The sequence below is a fragment of the Anopheles coluzzii genome, chromosome 3 (assembly GCF_943734685.1).
Source record: "Anopheles coluzzii chromosome 3, AcolN3, whole genome shotgun sequence".
Lineage (NCBI taxonomy): Eukaryota > Metazoa > Arthropoda > Insecta > Diptera > Culicidae > Anopheles > Anopheles coluzzii.
The window spans coordinates 71,713,775-71,730,188 of NC_064671.1; the positions used below are offsets into that span (position 1 = coordinate 71,713,775).

Genomic DNA, 16,414 nt, shown 5'->3' on the forward strand with positions numbered 1-16,414 from the left:
CGCTGTACTCGGCCTCGGCCTCGGTGGTGCTCGGGCCGCAAATGGTGTTTTAAGGCTTAATAAAGAAGCACGATAGAAGTAGGCAACTCGTGCATGAATATTCAATTACTCTTTTGCTTTCGAATGACGCGAAATCCTGCCGGTATGTGCCGTGACCAGACCAGACCGGAGTAGCGTGTAGCGACCGAGTGAATGAAAGAGACAGAGAGAGAACGCGTGTGGTAGTGCGATTTGTAGACCATTTTCCACAGGTGAATACCAATGAAACTATCAACTAGAAGAAGGTATAATACACACACACACACACGCACGCACAGTGCCGAAATTGTTAGTGGTTAATAAACATTCAGTGGGAATTTGTTTGAGTGGTTATTTAGTGTGTTTTCTTTTGGGGACAGGCTTCCGATGTGGATGTGGGTTTCGTAGAACAGGAACCAGAAATTACATTTTCTCCGGAATATATTAAATTCACTTCCTCTTGGGGACTAGAGTTGCATGGAATGGATGGAAAAACGGTACAAAACAATACAAACAGTTTACGCAACAGTTTGGTTATAGTCTTATAGCCTCGAAACCAACGTATATCTTAGGCACTAACGCATGTCTACCGTTATATTGGGGCACGATAGTGACTGAAAGACATAACACCTAAAAGAATAATATAAAGCTTAAGACATATACAGGATTTCTTATTCAACCTTTCACTGTTATTAACAACGTCATTAACTATACAACAGATATTTACTTCGAAGAAACTAATCACATGAAAATCGATTTCCGTTTAACTTTGGAAGAGATTAGAATGCATTTTTTACACTTCACAAATATTAAATACTTAAAAACAAATCCACTATCAGTACTTAAAAAGAGTTTAATGTTTAAACACAACTTAAAGATGGCGAGATTCGTAATGTTACTTTGAATAAAATATCCCTTTGGAAACAACATTGAAGCGTATGTTCCATTCTTATTTCTCTTCTCCTATTTGGTGTAACGTCCTGAATAGTCATTGCTACGGGAGGACAGCCCATTCTAGGCCGGAAGCTATCGTGGATCTGTTATGGAGTGGTATGACGCTGACCTACAAAAGAATTTCCTAAGCCTCTGATAGGAATCGCAATCTGTGACAAATTGATTTACACTAAAAGAGTAAAACAGAGGCCTAAACCTTGCATGTCGTTAAGTAGTATAAGTCTATGATATGATAAAAGCAACCAATTTCTGTAACAATCAGATAGGGTACGATTCCTATGCCGACTGTCCCCACTTAGCGAAGGATGACTACATTATTTGGTGCAATGAGTCTATACAATCAGTGTGGAAAAGAACCCAACAACGTATGGCTATAAACTATAAATGTTTAATAAAATGCCAATAAGAGTCATAAAATCCCTTATGCAATTTTACATGGAAAACGGTCATTTAGCAAAATCATAAGCGATTTAAGAAAACAATGATTAATTGTGTATTACCCTGACTCGGGGCTGGTCTGGTGGTACAGTCGTCAACTCGTACGACGTAACAACATGCCCGTCATGGGTTCAAGCCCCGAATAGACCGTGCTCCCATACGTAGGACTGACTATCTTGCTATGGTAACAATAAGTCACTGAAAGCCAAGCTCACTTCACTAAAGTAGGTACAAAGGCAGGTCTTGACCGATAACGGTTGTTGTGCCAAAGAAGAAGAAGAAGATTACCCTGACTCGATAAAAGGCTGAATAGTGCCAACAGTGAGAAATTTGCCCGCAAAGTAAACCTTTTTTTACGCAAGAAAGCAGTTGAAGTAAAAAGCAGAGGTTTTTTTTTAATATTATCAACTGTTATATTACAATTATTAGGTGGATTTAATAATACGTTGCATGACAACTGAAACTGATATTTTAAGACACATTTCCTTACATTTACATTTCCGCAGGTGCAAATTTGATTATAAATAAGTTGTCATAACTTAAGAAACTTCAGATGAGTCGGAAAGATATGAAATATTCTATATTCTTCCTGCTGAAATATTATCTATATATTTTCCACTCTTCCTACTGAAATATTCTCTATGTTTTCACTACTCTGCTCCACACCTACGAAACGGTCACCAAACGTTTGTAAAGTTTACCAAACACACATAATTAAACGCTTGGGATAAGCAAAAAAATGTCACTTGCACAACGAATCCTTCACCTAAATTTAACCAATTTACTAATTTTAATCGAAGTTATCGTACACCAAATATCTTAACTATTTATGTCCCTCGAACGATTCAAACACAAAAAGAAATGTTTAAAAATAACTCTAAACGAACGTGATTGAATACGGCCCTATATATAGCTAACTAACCCACGTATAGAAATCGATTATATTAAACTAAACAGCTGATCAAGGGCCGTTTCATGTCGTTCTCTCAAAATAATTCTGTAAATACATTCTTATTCCAATAAGCCAACAGTGAAAAAAAAAACGACTCATACAAAACAGTACGCCACAAACATTTGCGTACGTACAGCGCTGTAAGCCACGCCTTCGCGCAAGACGAAAAGGGCTACACGCTACGAGCGGGCTGCTTGCAGGAACCGATCGATATGCGCCGTAGAGCGTAACTCCTTTTCCAGGAGGGGTCGCTAATTAGGATTCATCAAGCATTGTTGCTGCCGCTGCTCAACCCTTGAGTGATCAAGGAATTATTTTCACTTGTAATAAAACTACGCCAAATAAAAGGTTAGGAGTCTAAATTTATAATCTTATTTTTTTACATTTAAGGACGGTTTTAATTTTTCGTCCAATGATGTGTTTTTTTAGCAATCCTTTACTGTTGTTCTAATAATGACAATATTTTAGTACAACGTTTATCCGTCAGGTTATGGCCGCCTTTTGCAAACGGTTGAATGAAACCAACCTCTTTACACGTTCCTCCCTACCGAATGGAAGAGCGAAACACATTGGCCAACCATTCTAGTGGCAACTTAGCGCCCTAACAACAAAGCTCTTACAATAGAAATTCCACAGAAAAAAACACCCATACACACAGCAACGTTGTAAAAGTGCGCTAGCAATCATGCCATCAGGCCGCTCGCCCAAAACCTTCTCCACATCACCCCTCTCTGCTGTGTCGATAGAATAGCAAACCTGCAAACCTTTTTCCGATGATACTTTGCCCCCCCCCCCCCCCCCCAAGGATTCCACACCAACGTTATCTTGCTGTTTCGCGTGACAGAAGATCCTACAACTTACAGCCATTGTTATTTGTGTGCCCTGTCACGAACGCCAACGCAAAAATCAGCGGACCCCGTTTGCGTGTGTCCTTTTGCGCTAAACGTGGGGTTTTGGGGGCGCGAGCCCATCAACACTGTCCCCCGTACTGCCACGGAATCATTCCGTTTATTAACGAACAACATTACACCAACGCATCCTTTCACTAGCACACACACACCCTACTACCGCCCAAAACTATCAAGGAAAGGCCCATTCATACGTCAACCTCACAGCAAACTTGTCATGAAAATGAGGTTATCTTGAGCGTTTTGACGCGGCGGGGCCGCGATTATATTATGATGTGCCGCGCGCGACGGGGTCGTGCTGACTGCAATCGATAAAGAATTCAATCGCTCGCGTTCGATCGGAGGGAAAAGGGTGTCTTTCGTTTTTGCTGTTTGGCTGACTGACGGGCGGAACATTCACTGCTTGCGCGTGACATCCCTTGTGCAGTGTGCGCAAAAAAAAATCCCTGAACTGCCGTGGGCGGGAGAGGTCAAAGGTGTGAACGTTGGGGCCATCCCCGTCCCTCTCCAGCCTGAAAGGAATAAATAGACAAATGGCAAACAACGGACCGTAGTGTCATCATATCATTAGCAGCTCCACACAACACACGCACACAATGGTACACGGGCCCTTGTTAGCGTTGGACGAACGGACGGCGGACGAGCCATCTCACATCAGTTTCCGTTTCTATTATGTGTGAGTCTGTTCTGTTTTTTGTGTCTTCCTTTATTTGTGCTTTCTGTTGCATTACTAGCAGCGTACAACATTCCTTAAAATGTTTGGAATTTTTGAATCGCGCATTTCCTCCCCTTTCCCTCTAGACACAGATTCGTAGTTACGCGAAGCTTCGCGCTCCCACCGCCGGCACTCTTACGCACCAGAAAGATCCTTGCGTGCTAATAAATTCCAGCCCTATGACCGAGGACCGGGACACCGAGGTGGTATGTAGGGTAGTAAAATAAGCAAAGGGAAAACAAAACAACCATATTATACGGTGTTCAAATTTTCGCAGACCTAGAATCATACGCACTGTACAATAGAGAGAGAGCTCTGCCACAAACAAAACGGGTTACGAAATTCGATGCCCACTAAAGCAACAGGACAAAAAAAAAAACGGTAGGAAAACGGGAATTGGAAACCCACAAGCAGTCAAACCCGTAGGCGGTTTATTTTGGTAAAAGATTACCTATTTCAGCAGCTCCTTGAGCTGCTGCTACGGTGAGCTCTTCACCACCTTCCTTCCTCTTTACCAGTTAACGCCTTTCTAATCTCCTCAAACGCCACCACAACTGCCATTAAAGCGAGATTTTTTTTGCTTTGTTCCTTACCTTGCTGCCCAGCTCTCCCAACCCTCTCCCAACAGTTGTTGATCCTTTTTGTGGTGCTCTCTCTCTCTCTCCCTCTTTCGCTCTCTTTGCAGAAAAGGCAGCATTATAACACGCTTTAAATGCGCTTTATCCCATCCTGACAAGATTGCCTTTGATTTTCTGTTTTGTGTTCGTTTCAATTTTTTCACACCTTCCCTTTTTTGTTGTTGCTGCTAAGAGCGGATGAGTAATGGCATTATTATTATTATTATTTTTAAATCCTTTCTTTACATTTGCAATCCTTAAAGTGTGTATGTCGTCGTACACATTTGTCACTATCGTCACCTCGTTGCCATAGCGAAACACGAGAAGCAGTCTCCTTGCTAACGTCCTCAGGAGGACGCGAGCCTACAAAAGACATGTCATCCAAGTATGCCAAGGTTCGGTGGCGCAAACGGTGGTTGCAGGGAACGCGTGCATTCAGATGAAATGCTATGCTGTGCGGCTCTCATACCTCATGCGCGCCCGTTTCTGCTAATCGTTTGTGCGGTGAGGCGGGGCTGATGGCAGAGGGAGGGCATAGAAATTCGATACTGTACTCTGTACACGGCTGACTCTTCCCCGTTCCTTATCTTTCCTGCTGCACACGCACACACCGCACACAAACCGCACACAAACTATTTCAATCGCATCCTGATGCCGTTGCCTTTTTCCGGTGCCAATCTCACTTCCCGGGAGTAGCTATTTCCTTCTCATTTCCGCCCCCAAGCGAGAGAGCAAGGTACGTGACGCGGGCTGAATGCAGCTTGCGATGATGCACCGAAACGATCGGTTTTGTTGCAATTGCTGCTGCTGCTGCTGCTGCTGACACCAAAACACGGGCAAGGGATAAGTGTTCGTAGAAGTGCAAGGAGCAACAACAACGGAGCAACAACACAAATGGGAGAGTGTGTGTTTCCATAATCCACTTAAAAACTGTTTAAATCCGGCCCAAACAAATCCGGCAGCCGTGGTTCGCACGGACAAATTGGTCCGATGGGTTGTGAGAAAACCCCATACCCATGAGGAAGCTTCCTGGAAAAGCGTTCAAGCTCAACCTCCGAACTGTCGATAGAGGAGAAGCCTTTTGGGCACTAATCCTGTTCGAGATTACACGAGCCTTTCGGGCAGAGCAACAACAATGGGCTCGAGCGACGGCGTGAAGCGGTGCAGAATCAAAATGACCAACCGGGTGCATGCATATTGAAGCACTTTTCGGTGAAATCTCCTCCCAAAACAAAAAGAACATCAGAAGAAATAGAAACCCGTTTCGCAGGAAATCTGCACAAATATGGACAGAATGAAGAACCATCTAGGGACCCCCTTAGCTGCCAATTTACGAATAGAAGAGAGAGTAATTTTAATAAGCTTCAAAATACTTTGTAGCTGCCCAGACACACGTTTCCAAGCCGGTAAACAAGTGCATTATATGGTAATTATGCACAGACAAACTCATCTCACAGAAAGGGCAACGGAACGGACTTGCTTACCGCTCATGCTCGCACATACAAACTAGAATGATTTCTATAGCACATTTACACAAAATACCACACGGCGGTGGTGGTGTCAAGCCTTTTTTTTTGCTGTAAAAAACTCACCAAACGCACGGAAACTGCATGTTCCGTTTTTTGTGTGTGTGTACTTCCCATCATTAATTAGCCTTCGTGTTCTGCGAGGTGAAAACTTCTCTCTTCCACGAGTCCCCAAGTCCCCCTTTTCGGTCACAGGGAGGACAATGAACGCGAATGCTGCCTGTCGCCGCTGGGCTTAATCTCACTGCTCTAGCGTAAAGCCTTACGGAAGGATGTTTGTGTCTAAGTGTGTGTGTGTGTGTGCTGGTGCCGGTGTGCCGGAGCAGATTAACCCACTTTATTAGTGGGAATGGGGGCGCCAGCAACCTCCAGCCCTTAACGTACCGGTGCCTGTCGAAAGAACAAGCGCATTCCCGAGTCGTGAAAACAAAACAGAAAGAACGAGAGAGAGAGAGAGAGAGAGAGAGAGAGAGAGAGATTCCTTCATCGTGGCACGACGGAGTGAAACGGGCAGTTTATGTTCACGAACCAGCCTATTCTTTCACAGGTTCCGATGTGTTCCAAACTGCCCCATACTCCACACCATGTGTCTCGATGTCTTTTTGGTGTCATCACGAACGATGCGGCGCGCTGAAGTCAGTTGTTTGCAGTCATGCCAATGGTTCCTACCTAGCGCCTGGGCCAGTCTAAGGGAAAAAGCATCGGCCCGAGGGTATGAGAGGGCTATTGCACTGCAATGGGGCACTACAGAAGCTCTAAAGACACTTTCAGCAGTCCCATAATCACGTAAACATCACGGATAGTAAACATACACACTATCGGGCTTTGGGCGAAAGGTGCTCCCGTCTTCCCCACGCTGACGCTGTCGTCCCAACAGTATAGTAAGTGAGCTCCGTAAATGGAGAGCTGCTGCTGGAGCCATAGCTTGCTTCGATGCGATGCTGCTACTACTGGTAATGCTTCTCATAAACTAAGAGTGGAACAAACGGGAGCAAAATAACAGCTACTCAACATCGCAAGCCGGCCGGCCACACTCTTCTCTTTGTCTCGCTCGCTCAGTCTTTCTCCTGCTTGAGCGAAATATTCATGTGACATTCATCAGCTTCAACTTTTTGCAACGTCCCCGTTGCCGGTACATTTGCCCCACATTCCCCCTGCCCTGTCCCTCCAGCCAAAACCATCCAAAAAGCATCCTGAAGCCAATGTACTGATAACAATGACTAAAGGCACAACCCTTTACCTAAATGCAGCCGTGTAGTATTGGTGTGTGTGTGTGTGTGTGTGTGTGTGTGTACGGGAACATTCCGATCCTGGTGCCTCTGGTTTGCTTGCTCCTCTCACGGCCTCTTCACCACCTTCCCTATTTTTGGTTTGTGTGTATGTGTGTATGTGTGGATCCGGTTGCGAAGGTTGTGCCCTTTCCCACCTCAGCCCCCCACCCCCCTCTTGCTCTCCCGTAGCATTGCGAATCGTCATCGTAAAACGGTTCCATTTGTTTGTTTTATTTCACACCTTAAATTTTTGGCTTTATTATTCTCGTGCGCATAGAATATCATGCACAGCTCTCCTTTCCCGTAGCCCCCACTTTGCACCGCTTGCCACTTCCCCTCTCTTCTGAAATTTGCACCGTCTCTCCCTTTTGCTCCTTCAATTCTGTTGTTCCCCAGTGCGGGCAGGCAGCTCGCGCAGTAGCAGCAGCTCGCGCGGGGAATCTTGTGCTGTAAGGATTCACATATTTTTTCTTTCCTTCTTTCACACCTTTTTCCAGCTTCCTCTCATAGGTAAACGTGTCTCGGTGTGTTATTTGCTTGCCTCGTAAAACGGGACAGTTTTTGCTGTCTATCTTTGGCCCCAGCTCATATTACACTTAAAAGAGTTCTTGCAAAAGTTCTTATTGGGAATGGTTTTATGTTCTAAAACAAAAGGCAGTTTAAACAAATTAAACACAAACATGGATGATATTGGCGAGTTGAGTTATGCACTAAAATTAAACTAAATAAAGCCCTTTAGGTAAAGCTTCTAGACTAACGCTTAGTCTTTCAAATTCATTTTCTTGAATTAAAATCATAAAATAATCAAAAAGATTACATATTACATTGCTTGACAAAGGATATGAGTCATTTAATTGAAAAGAATGAACCAAAGCAAGAACAAGGGTAGAAAAATCCTTCTATTAAAATGCCGTCGGTAGTTTGAGCCTTTAAGCTAACATACGAAAAAAGTAGAGGAATATTTTAAGGCTTTTTATACAACTTTCTTGCGATTAAGTGATATTATTTTCAGTTTAATGTAGTATAATTTACCACACAAAAAAACAACAATTTAAGATATTTTTTTAAAATAAAGTTGACTATTTATTGTTATTGATTTCATTCCTATAGCACCAAGCTGGTCCCAATTTTTGCTTCTCAAAATGTACTTCTTTTATGCATCAATGATCAATGTGAGCAAATGTTATCCAAAAACAAACAAAACACACACATACACAAAGCATATTATAAATCTTTCCCCAAAAGGCCTCGCTTCGCCACAAGGTAATTACTGTATGCGCACAATGTGTGTGTGTGTGTGTGTGACTAATATTTCCACTAAAGGATGATCGGCAAACGGCCGCAGAAACACTATTAGCACTTGACACATTAACCGCCTCGCCGGCGCCTACACACACACTGGACTTATCATAATTTATTCAAACAGTCCCAGCCCTGTCTCACTAGGTTAATTAATTCACCAGTAACCAGCGCCAGCGCCCATCCGGCCATCCTTTCTGTACAGTCCTGTAGCACAGGACACAAAAGCACACATACACACACACCCATATAAAACCGCAATAAAAAAAAATCCGCTAAAAAAACAGAGCTACCAAGTTGTATACGTATACTCCACCATATCTCGTTAAGGAATGATGAAATGGCACCGTTTACGGCCTGCTAAACATACAGAATGAACTGCCGGGCCGGGCGACGGAACAGAAGCGGCCCATCCTGCAGCGCGAGGCGCAAAGGGCGTGCATGCATGCATGTGTTGCTGCAGTCGCACGACATTGCGCGAGCTGAATGTGTAGTCCTGTGACGCCTGCATCGCCTGTGTCACGCGACACTGTGGCGTCAGAGAGATTGTGCAAACCGGCAGCGGTACGGGACACTCATGAGAAACGTGCGAAATTAGCCGCGAGCCGGGCACACACAGTAATTTGCCACACTCGGTGGCGTTTTGGGCTGTTGTGGCCTGTGTTGAGTGCTTGCGCACGAGATAGATTATACATTATTCATTTACGCGAGCGAAATTGTTTATTATTTTTAAACGGTAGAGAAAGTTTTCCTTTCACAAGGAAGAGCAATGCACGATAATGATTCAATTAATATTGCACAAAAGACATAGTAATGTACAGCTACAACAGGAAAAATGGCCCACGAAACACAGAGTAATTCATTTGGGAAGCTTTTAAAGATTGACCAACTAAAACTTTATGCCCTTCAAGGGTTAAATTGAACGACAAGTAGTGACTTTTTACATCATAATTCACTCCAATAGTAGACGGACCTGCAGCAGGATATCCATCCGTAGTGCATGCGCCTGCGCAGGGCATTGTGGTTCGCTGGCAGCAGGAAACATCGTGTACCGAAGTCAGCAAAGATAAAGGTCTGTAAATAATCATTCATTTGTAGGATCTTTTGCACTCCAATAAAACGAAATAACACAGTGTACAAGAAAAACCATTCAAAGATACTGATACTGACATGGTGACAGTGATTGTGACCGAGAATTGTCACTAAAAGGCACAAACAATAGGTTAATTGATTAGGACCTCAGCTATAAGTAGGTGTAGTGGAACATATTTTCATATGTTTAATTAATTTCAATAGAATTGTTACACTTACTGTCACAAAAGCATGAATCAAACCCTAAAATAATAGCCATTTTATATTCTCTTTATCTAGCGAAAGTCACATATTACTGAAACATTTTAAGCAAATGACTGTTTGTGTTATAATAATTAATATACACTATATAATTGTATAAACCTTCAGGGACATAACGAGCATTATCGATTCGAATTAGCGTGATAAATACGTGCAACATTAACAATATATTAGCGCTATTTCATCATCAAATTAAAAGTTTGATGTTAGGCCGTTTCCTTAGTACAGTCGTTAAGCCGCTCGTCCTTACTGTCCCTATGGATTCAAACCGCTGAATACCCTTGGACCATGCCCCCCAATCAAAGGACTGACTATCCTGCTGCGGGTAAACCAATTGGACACATACATACATCAAAGCCCATTATTAGCTTCAACAGCGTATGCATTCAGGGTTCCGTACAGAACAGCCCGTTAGAAGAGTAAATGTATTCGAATAATCAGACCGGTGTCTAGGCACAAGTAATTGGCCGACGGTCTAGATTGTATTATCATTTCATCATCATCAAGAGATCATCAATTCTTACCCTCTATTATCAGGCTCGATCAAATTGTTATCACATCAATCTTGTATTGCTATCATGTTATCATGTACCAAACAGATAGAAAATATAGTTCTATCACACTTTTTGGCACAGTGAGGGAACAACGGCTCTTGGATATCGTGAGGGTGGCTCTTAACATTTCATATATTTCATAGAACTTTAACACAATGTTTGCTCTTGGTTTAACAATTGTGGCTCTTCGCGTGAAACTCTACGAACATTATTGTAGAATTTGGCTCTTTCGGTAGTAAAGTTTGCCGACCGCTGGGCTAAACAAACTAATCAACTGCTTAGGGGACCGAGGAGAATTTCTCATTCAACCTCCCGTTAGACATTTCAACAGGGCTCTGGACATGTGTATTGCTGCTTAAAGCCTCTACTCGTTTTAATTTGCTATTGCTATTAAGTTATGGTTAGTTGAAGCTATTAATCTGTCTCAACACACGTTCAGAAAATGTTAAAATAATGAGCATAATGATACAAAAGTGCTACAATTGGTTATGGCATTAGTTACTGTCACACTGTACACTTACTGTCACAAAAGCATGAATCAAACCCTAAAACAATAGCCATTTTATATTCTCTTTATCTAGCGAAAAGCCTTTTTTTCACGATTAAGTTAATTAACACAATTAATCGTTACTATTGTGTTTTGCTTAATTTCAACAACTTTATGTACATCAAAATAAGAGAACATAGATGTAATAAGTGTTCAAGCACACAAAGGAATAAAAATCCATTATGCAAGTAAATTTGAACGCTTGATCCAATATTTCCGCAATGTTTGTGACAGAAATGATTCAAAAATTGTCAATTGCTCAGGATGATTGATGATTTTACATGACTTTTGCAATTTTTTTTAGTTCCATGAAAGGAAAGATAAAAATAGGTGAATGATTTTAGAAATGAGTTTTGTGTAGGTGTTTGAATCTGTGAAGTTTTAATTTTATTGTATTTAGTCATAACAACCAGTCGATATCAGGCAAACAACCAATGGTGGTAATACCATGGAACAATGAAACCAATTGAAGTAATTCTCATAATAAATAACAGCTTCTAAACTTTGTGGATAAAATCTAAGCATAATTAATTCAACCAATCAACGCAATTTAAACAACATTTTAAACCAAAGCACTGTTAAAAAAGCAAGCTAACTGCACTACTTACTGTTGGCTGACTGTGCCGAGTGCAGCTGCAGCGACCCACCGCCGGCGGCCGCACTCGCAATGTTGTGGGGCAGAAAGGCGGCGGCAACGGCGGCGTGCGCGTTAAAGTACGCCATCCGCGAGGCCGCCGCCATCTGCATCTGGTGCGGATCGGCACAGCCGGCGGCGGCGGCCGCCGCCGCAAACGAGGCCTGCCCGACGGTGGTCGGATAGAGGGACGGTGTGACCGCCGACACGACGCCACTGGGCCGCGTCGACTCGCCGCTGCTGCCCAGCCCGAGCAGCTCCTGGATCGCGAACGGTGACCGCTGCGGCATGGTCTGTACGGGACGGTGGAGGGCCGCGGCTGCTGCTGCTGCTGCCGCCGCTGCGGCCGGTGCGGTGACGTGTATCGTTTCGGTTCGGGGCAAGGGCTCCAGATTCATGCTTCGCATTCGCGCGGACCCTCCAGACGTGTGGTTTGCTCTGTGGCACGTATGGAAAGGCAACAATTTAAGCCTGCAGGCGCGCCCCAACAAGGCGTTGTAAGGGCTCCTGGGACAGGCTCTCTGTTGCTGACCGCTCTGACCTACTGCTTTGCCATACACATTGCTTTGTGACTGTGTTCGGATCTGCTGGCTTTGACTTTGGCGACTTCCTAAATTGCTCTATTCGCTCGCAAGACTTCCCTTGTCTGGCGTGATGCACAAGTTATGCAAGGAGCTGTTTCGAATGCTTGTCTGTGGCAGCCCAACGGGGCAGTACACGCCCCAGGCGCGACTCAGTGGCTAACGGCCAGCGCATTATACTATCAACATCCTCGTGCAAACCCCCACATCACCATGGCGCTTACTTGGATAATTGTTACACAATTAAACGCACCAACACTCACAAACACACGCGTAGCCCTCCCCGTTAAGCACTGTAAACACACAACGTGGCAGCCTACTACGACGAATCACCGTGAATGTTATCGTTACTGGGTCCACACACTGAGAAAAGGACACTCTCATTCGCCCTCTCACTCTCACTCACTCTCTATCGCAAAATACGCTTCTTTTTATCATTTGTTTTATAGGCTATTACGCTATTGCTATTACCCCCGTACGCCACACCACCCATCGACAAGTAGCATCATCGCAACGGACACGTCACAGGTTGGCGTGCTAAATTCGACTGCGAACAACTAACAAAAACAAAGAAAAAACGCCAACACCGCAGCACACGTTATCGCAAACAAACCACCCAAACACCCAACACGACGACGCGCACGCCAACCGTTAATACGCGGCCCGGCACACAACACACAACACCACCACCAACCAGCACGAACGACACCTTTTGCGTTTTGCGCTGCCCGAGTGTCCCGGAGTACGAGCGCGGCTGGAATCCTAACATGAAATGGTGAAGTGAAATGAGCCCGCGATGAGATGATGATGCTGATGATGCCGTCGGCGCGTGGAACTGGCTCCCGCGCGCTTCGGGTGTTTTGGCCGCGGTCGGGTTTCCAAAGCGAGAGCACAAACCGTATCGCCCGCTCTCCTTCGCGCTCACTATCTCTGCGGTACGCTTTTGTTCTTTTGTTGCGTTATTTATCGGCCGCTCTCTGCTTTGCTTCTGTTGCGCTGCGTGTACATAGGCGTTGCGTCCATTGCACACTCCGCCATTGAACTCGCGTAAGAAAGGGGGCGTGGCTAACGCGCCGTTGGGGCGTTTGCGTGATGTGTGCAATCTTTCTGCCACTTACTTTCTTATATACTACGCATTTTTTGCTGTTGTTGCTGCTTTGCCTGCTTTTCAGGCTCGGGCTCGGTCAGCTTGTTACGAGTCAGGATTAGCACACGGCCAGGGGAAAAAGGAAAAACGGTTTGCACAGGGACAGAGTGCTGCTGGTGGTGCGATGGTGGCAACGCGCGGATCGTAGTATTTTAAACGATGGAGTCGTAAAATCTGTAATTTTATTACTGATTTAACAATGAGAACATGTTAATTAAAACAGTAATTAGTTTGTTATTGATTGGCTGAATCTTGACAGTGGCGTCGGCTCTCGCCACTCTTGCCAGCGAGCGCACGAGCGTGCGCGCGAGTAGTCGTGCCGCTTCAGGCCAGCACAGTAGCCAGCGCATCATCCCGGTGCAGATAGACACGATAACGATACGGTCGATGCTTTGGGCTGAAAGTCGAGCTGTCTGTGCAGTCGCGCTGTGTGTGTGTGTGTTTGTGTGTCTGTGTGCCGTTGTCTATAGTTACTAAGAAGTTGTTTGAGGACGGGGGTTCTGTTTTTGCGCAACCACATCCCCTCTTACGGATAGCAATGGAACGCTTTGGTCGCTTTTAATTCTAACCAGTCGCCACACCAGACACCATAGATCGTGGCATAGCGGGAACGTTTTTGTGTGTTTTTTTTGGAACACTAATATATTTAGAACCGTGTTGAGGTGACGAAAGGCTCGATTTAAATTAAGAAAGTTCAGCGCCATGGAAGGGTTTTGTACTGTTAGAGTTTTTGGGAAGATGGGAAGATGGAAGATGCTGTTGTGAATGGTAGAGTTCTAATTTATTGATGAAATTCTAAAATGTAACTTCACGGAGAAGCGTATATTAGACAGCTCTAATTAGCTTTTCACTAGACTGTTAGAATTGTGGTCTTTTTAGCAATATGTCACGTTCTTTCTTTTGATTTCATCCATTTTGATTTCATACATTTCAACACGTGGCTACATAGTACACCAGGGGAAGACGAATTAAATAAGAAACGTAGACTACCACAAACTCGGTTTGATTTAGCACAATAGCCCATCATGCAGTAGGAATCTGTAGAAATTCCAGAAAACAGACATTTCTTGGAAGTTTATTCTTTGAATTTGTTTCTCAATGCGGGACATTTTTTATTTTGTACGTGTTTGAAACTAAAACGTCAGATGTTTTGTTATAAAAAATATTAAAATTGTCAAGTTAAAATGAATTTTTGTTTACATTGTTATAAATTTTCTTAACTTCAAAAAGAGTCCGAAATTGAATGCTCGTTTTCAACAAAATACACATTGTTGGTTTTACAAATATAACGCGAACATGTTCTAGCATTTCTTATCATACATGTTTTGCATACATGAGTAGAAAGTACGCAGAAGAATACACCAATTAGGTTTTATGACGATGATCAATTGACCATTTTTGTAAAAAGTCTAAAATCGCTATAAATTTTAGGAGTCCTGAATTGTCTGACGTAATTGTGTAACAATTATGTTCCCAACAAAAAGCCTTAATATTTCTTGTTTTAGATTTGTAAATTTTGCAGATTTTCACAACAATTGCTACATTGCAACCACGCTTAAATTGTACATAATATTAAAAACATTTCTTGTGCAACATTGTCCACCAACCACGTTTCCACCAGGCACGCGTTTACACCCAGCATGACTTCTGTAAAATTTCTAATCCTCAACAAACATAAAAAAAAAACTTTTAATTTCCCACCAATTCTAGCAAACTAATCCCACGGCACCGCATGCTTTTTCCGCGCGCACCGAAATGTGATTTTCAAACCATCAAAGCAACAAAGACGCATTCGTTCGTTCCGCTCGGTGAAGAGTTAGTTCCAGACGCAGCCACACACACAGCTTCTCGGGGCTTCTCTTTTTTTTCTTTCTTTTTTATTAATCTCAATTATGTCCCGCACATCTGCGGTCCATTCTCAATCAAACTCAAATGGCGGAAATTGTCATTGGACCAATGAAAACGCCAAACCAAACCAAACCAAACCAAAAAAAAAAGACACCCCGTGGGTAAAACCATTTCGCTTCAATCCCGAAATCTTCTGTTGCCATCGACAGATTCTTCTGTGCTGGCAGCTCGAGAGGCGCCCACGGACCGACCTCGAAGAGTAAGAAGAGCGTGTGGGGGTTTAGCCTTCCCTCTCTCTCTCTCTCTCACACACACACAACACTCTCTTCCCCCGGTGAGTGTGTGTTTGAACTGGTTTTTTTGTGCTGGTTGCTCCTCTAGTTGCTATGCACCCAAAAAACCTCAAAGCCTACCCAGAGCGTAGTCCCTTGCAGTTGCTACCATTCTGCCCCCGGGAAAAATTCCTCGGTAACGCTTTTCACACTGCGGGGACACGTCAATTGGTTTGCGTTACCCCCGTTGGTTCCCGTTGGTTCCCGTTGGTTCCCGTTGGTTCCCGTTGGTGCTGGACAGGGCCGTTTCCGTGGGGTTGAAAATTAAACACAAAAATGGCTCACAGGCTCCCGGAGATTCCCTTTTTTTTTCTTTCTTTTTCTTTCGTTCCCTTTGGTGCGGCATTGTTACTTCTTAGCTCGACACTGATTAAACGGAAAGGGATTAGCGAAGCGAATCTTCCATCAATGCGGGTCGTCTTCAAGCCACAGTGTTGTTTTCTGTGTGTGCATGAGCGGAGGGGTTGAGCCGTTTGTTCCTTTACTTTCTTATCGATTTTTGGCCAACGCAGCGCGAATTCGGGGATTATGTCACAGGCTGGCTGCTTCCGGGCTGGGGAGTGTTTTTCTTTTTGCTTCTGCATTACATAGTGTGTGTATTTTAACTTTTATCTTAAATCTTACAATTTATGGGAGCATGTTTAAAAATGGTTCCGCTTACTTCAACAGCATCTCATTGCCCTTTAGATGAACGCCATTACCTTAAGCCACATGTTAATT

General features: G+C 43.8%; 1 protein-coding gene across 2 annotated transcripts in view; it reads right to left on the reverse strand.

Moving 5' to 3' along the window:
• Positions 1–13,531, reverse strand: part of LOC120958647 (homeobox protein unc-4-like) — a 59,300-nt gene extending 45,769 nt beyond the window's left edge. The window contains exon 1 of one of the 2 annotated variants that reach the window (XM_040381591.2): positions 11,761–13,531. In XM_040381591.2, the coding sequence (XP_040237525.2) occupies positions 11,761–12,193 (433 nt within the window). In that variant the 5' untranslated portion in view covers positions 12,194–13,531. The remainder of the gene's footprint in view (positions 1–11,760) is intronic. The other variant, XM_040381590.2, reaches the window with a different exon arrangement.
• Positions 13,532–16,414: the final 2,883 nt, after the last annotated feature.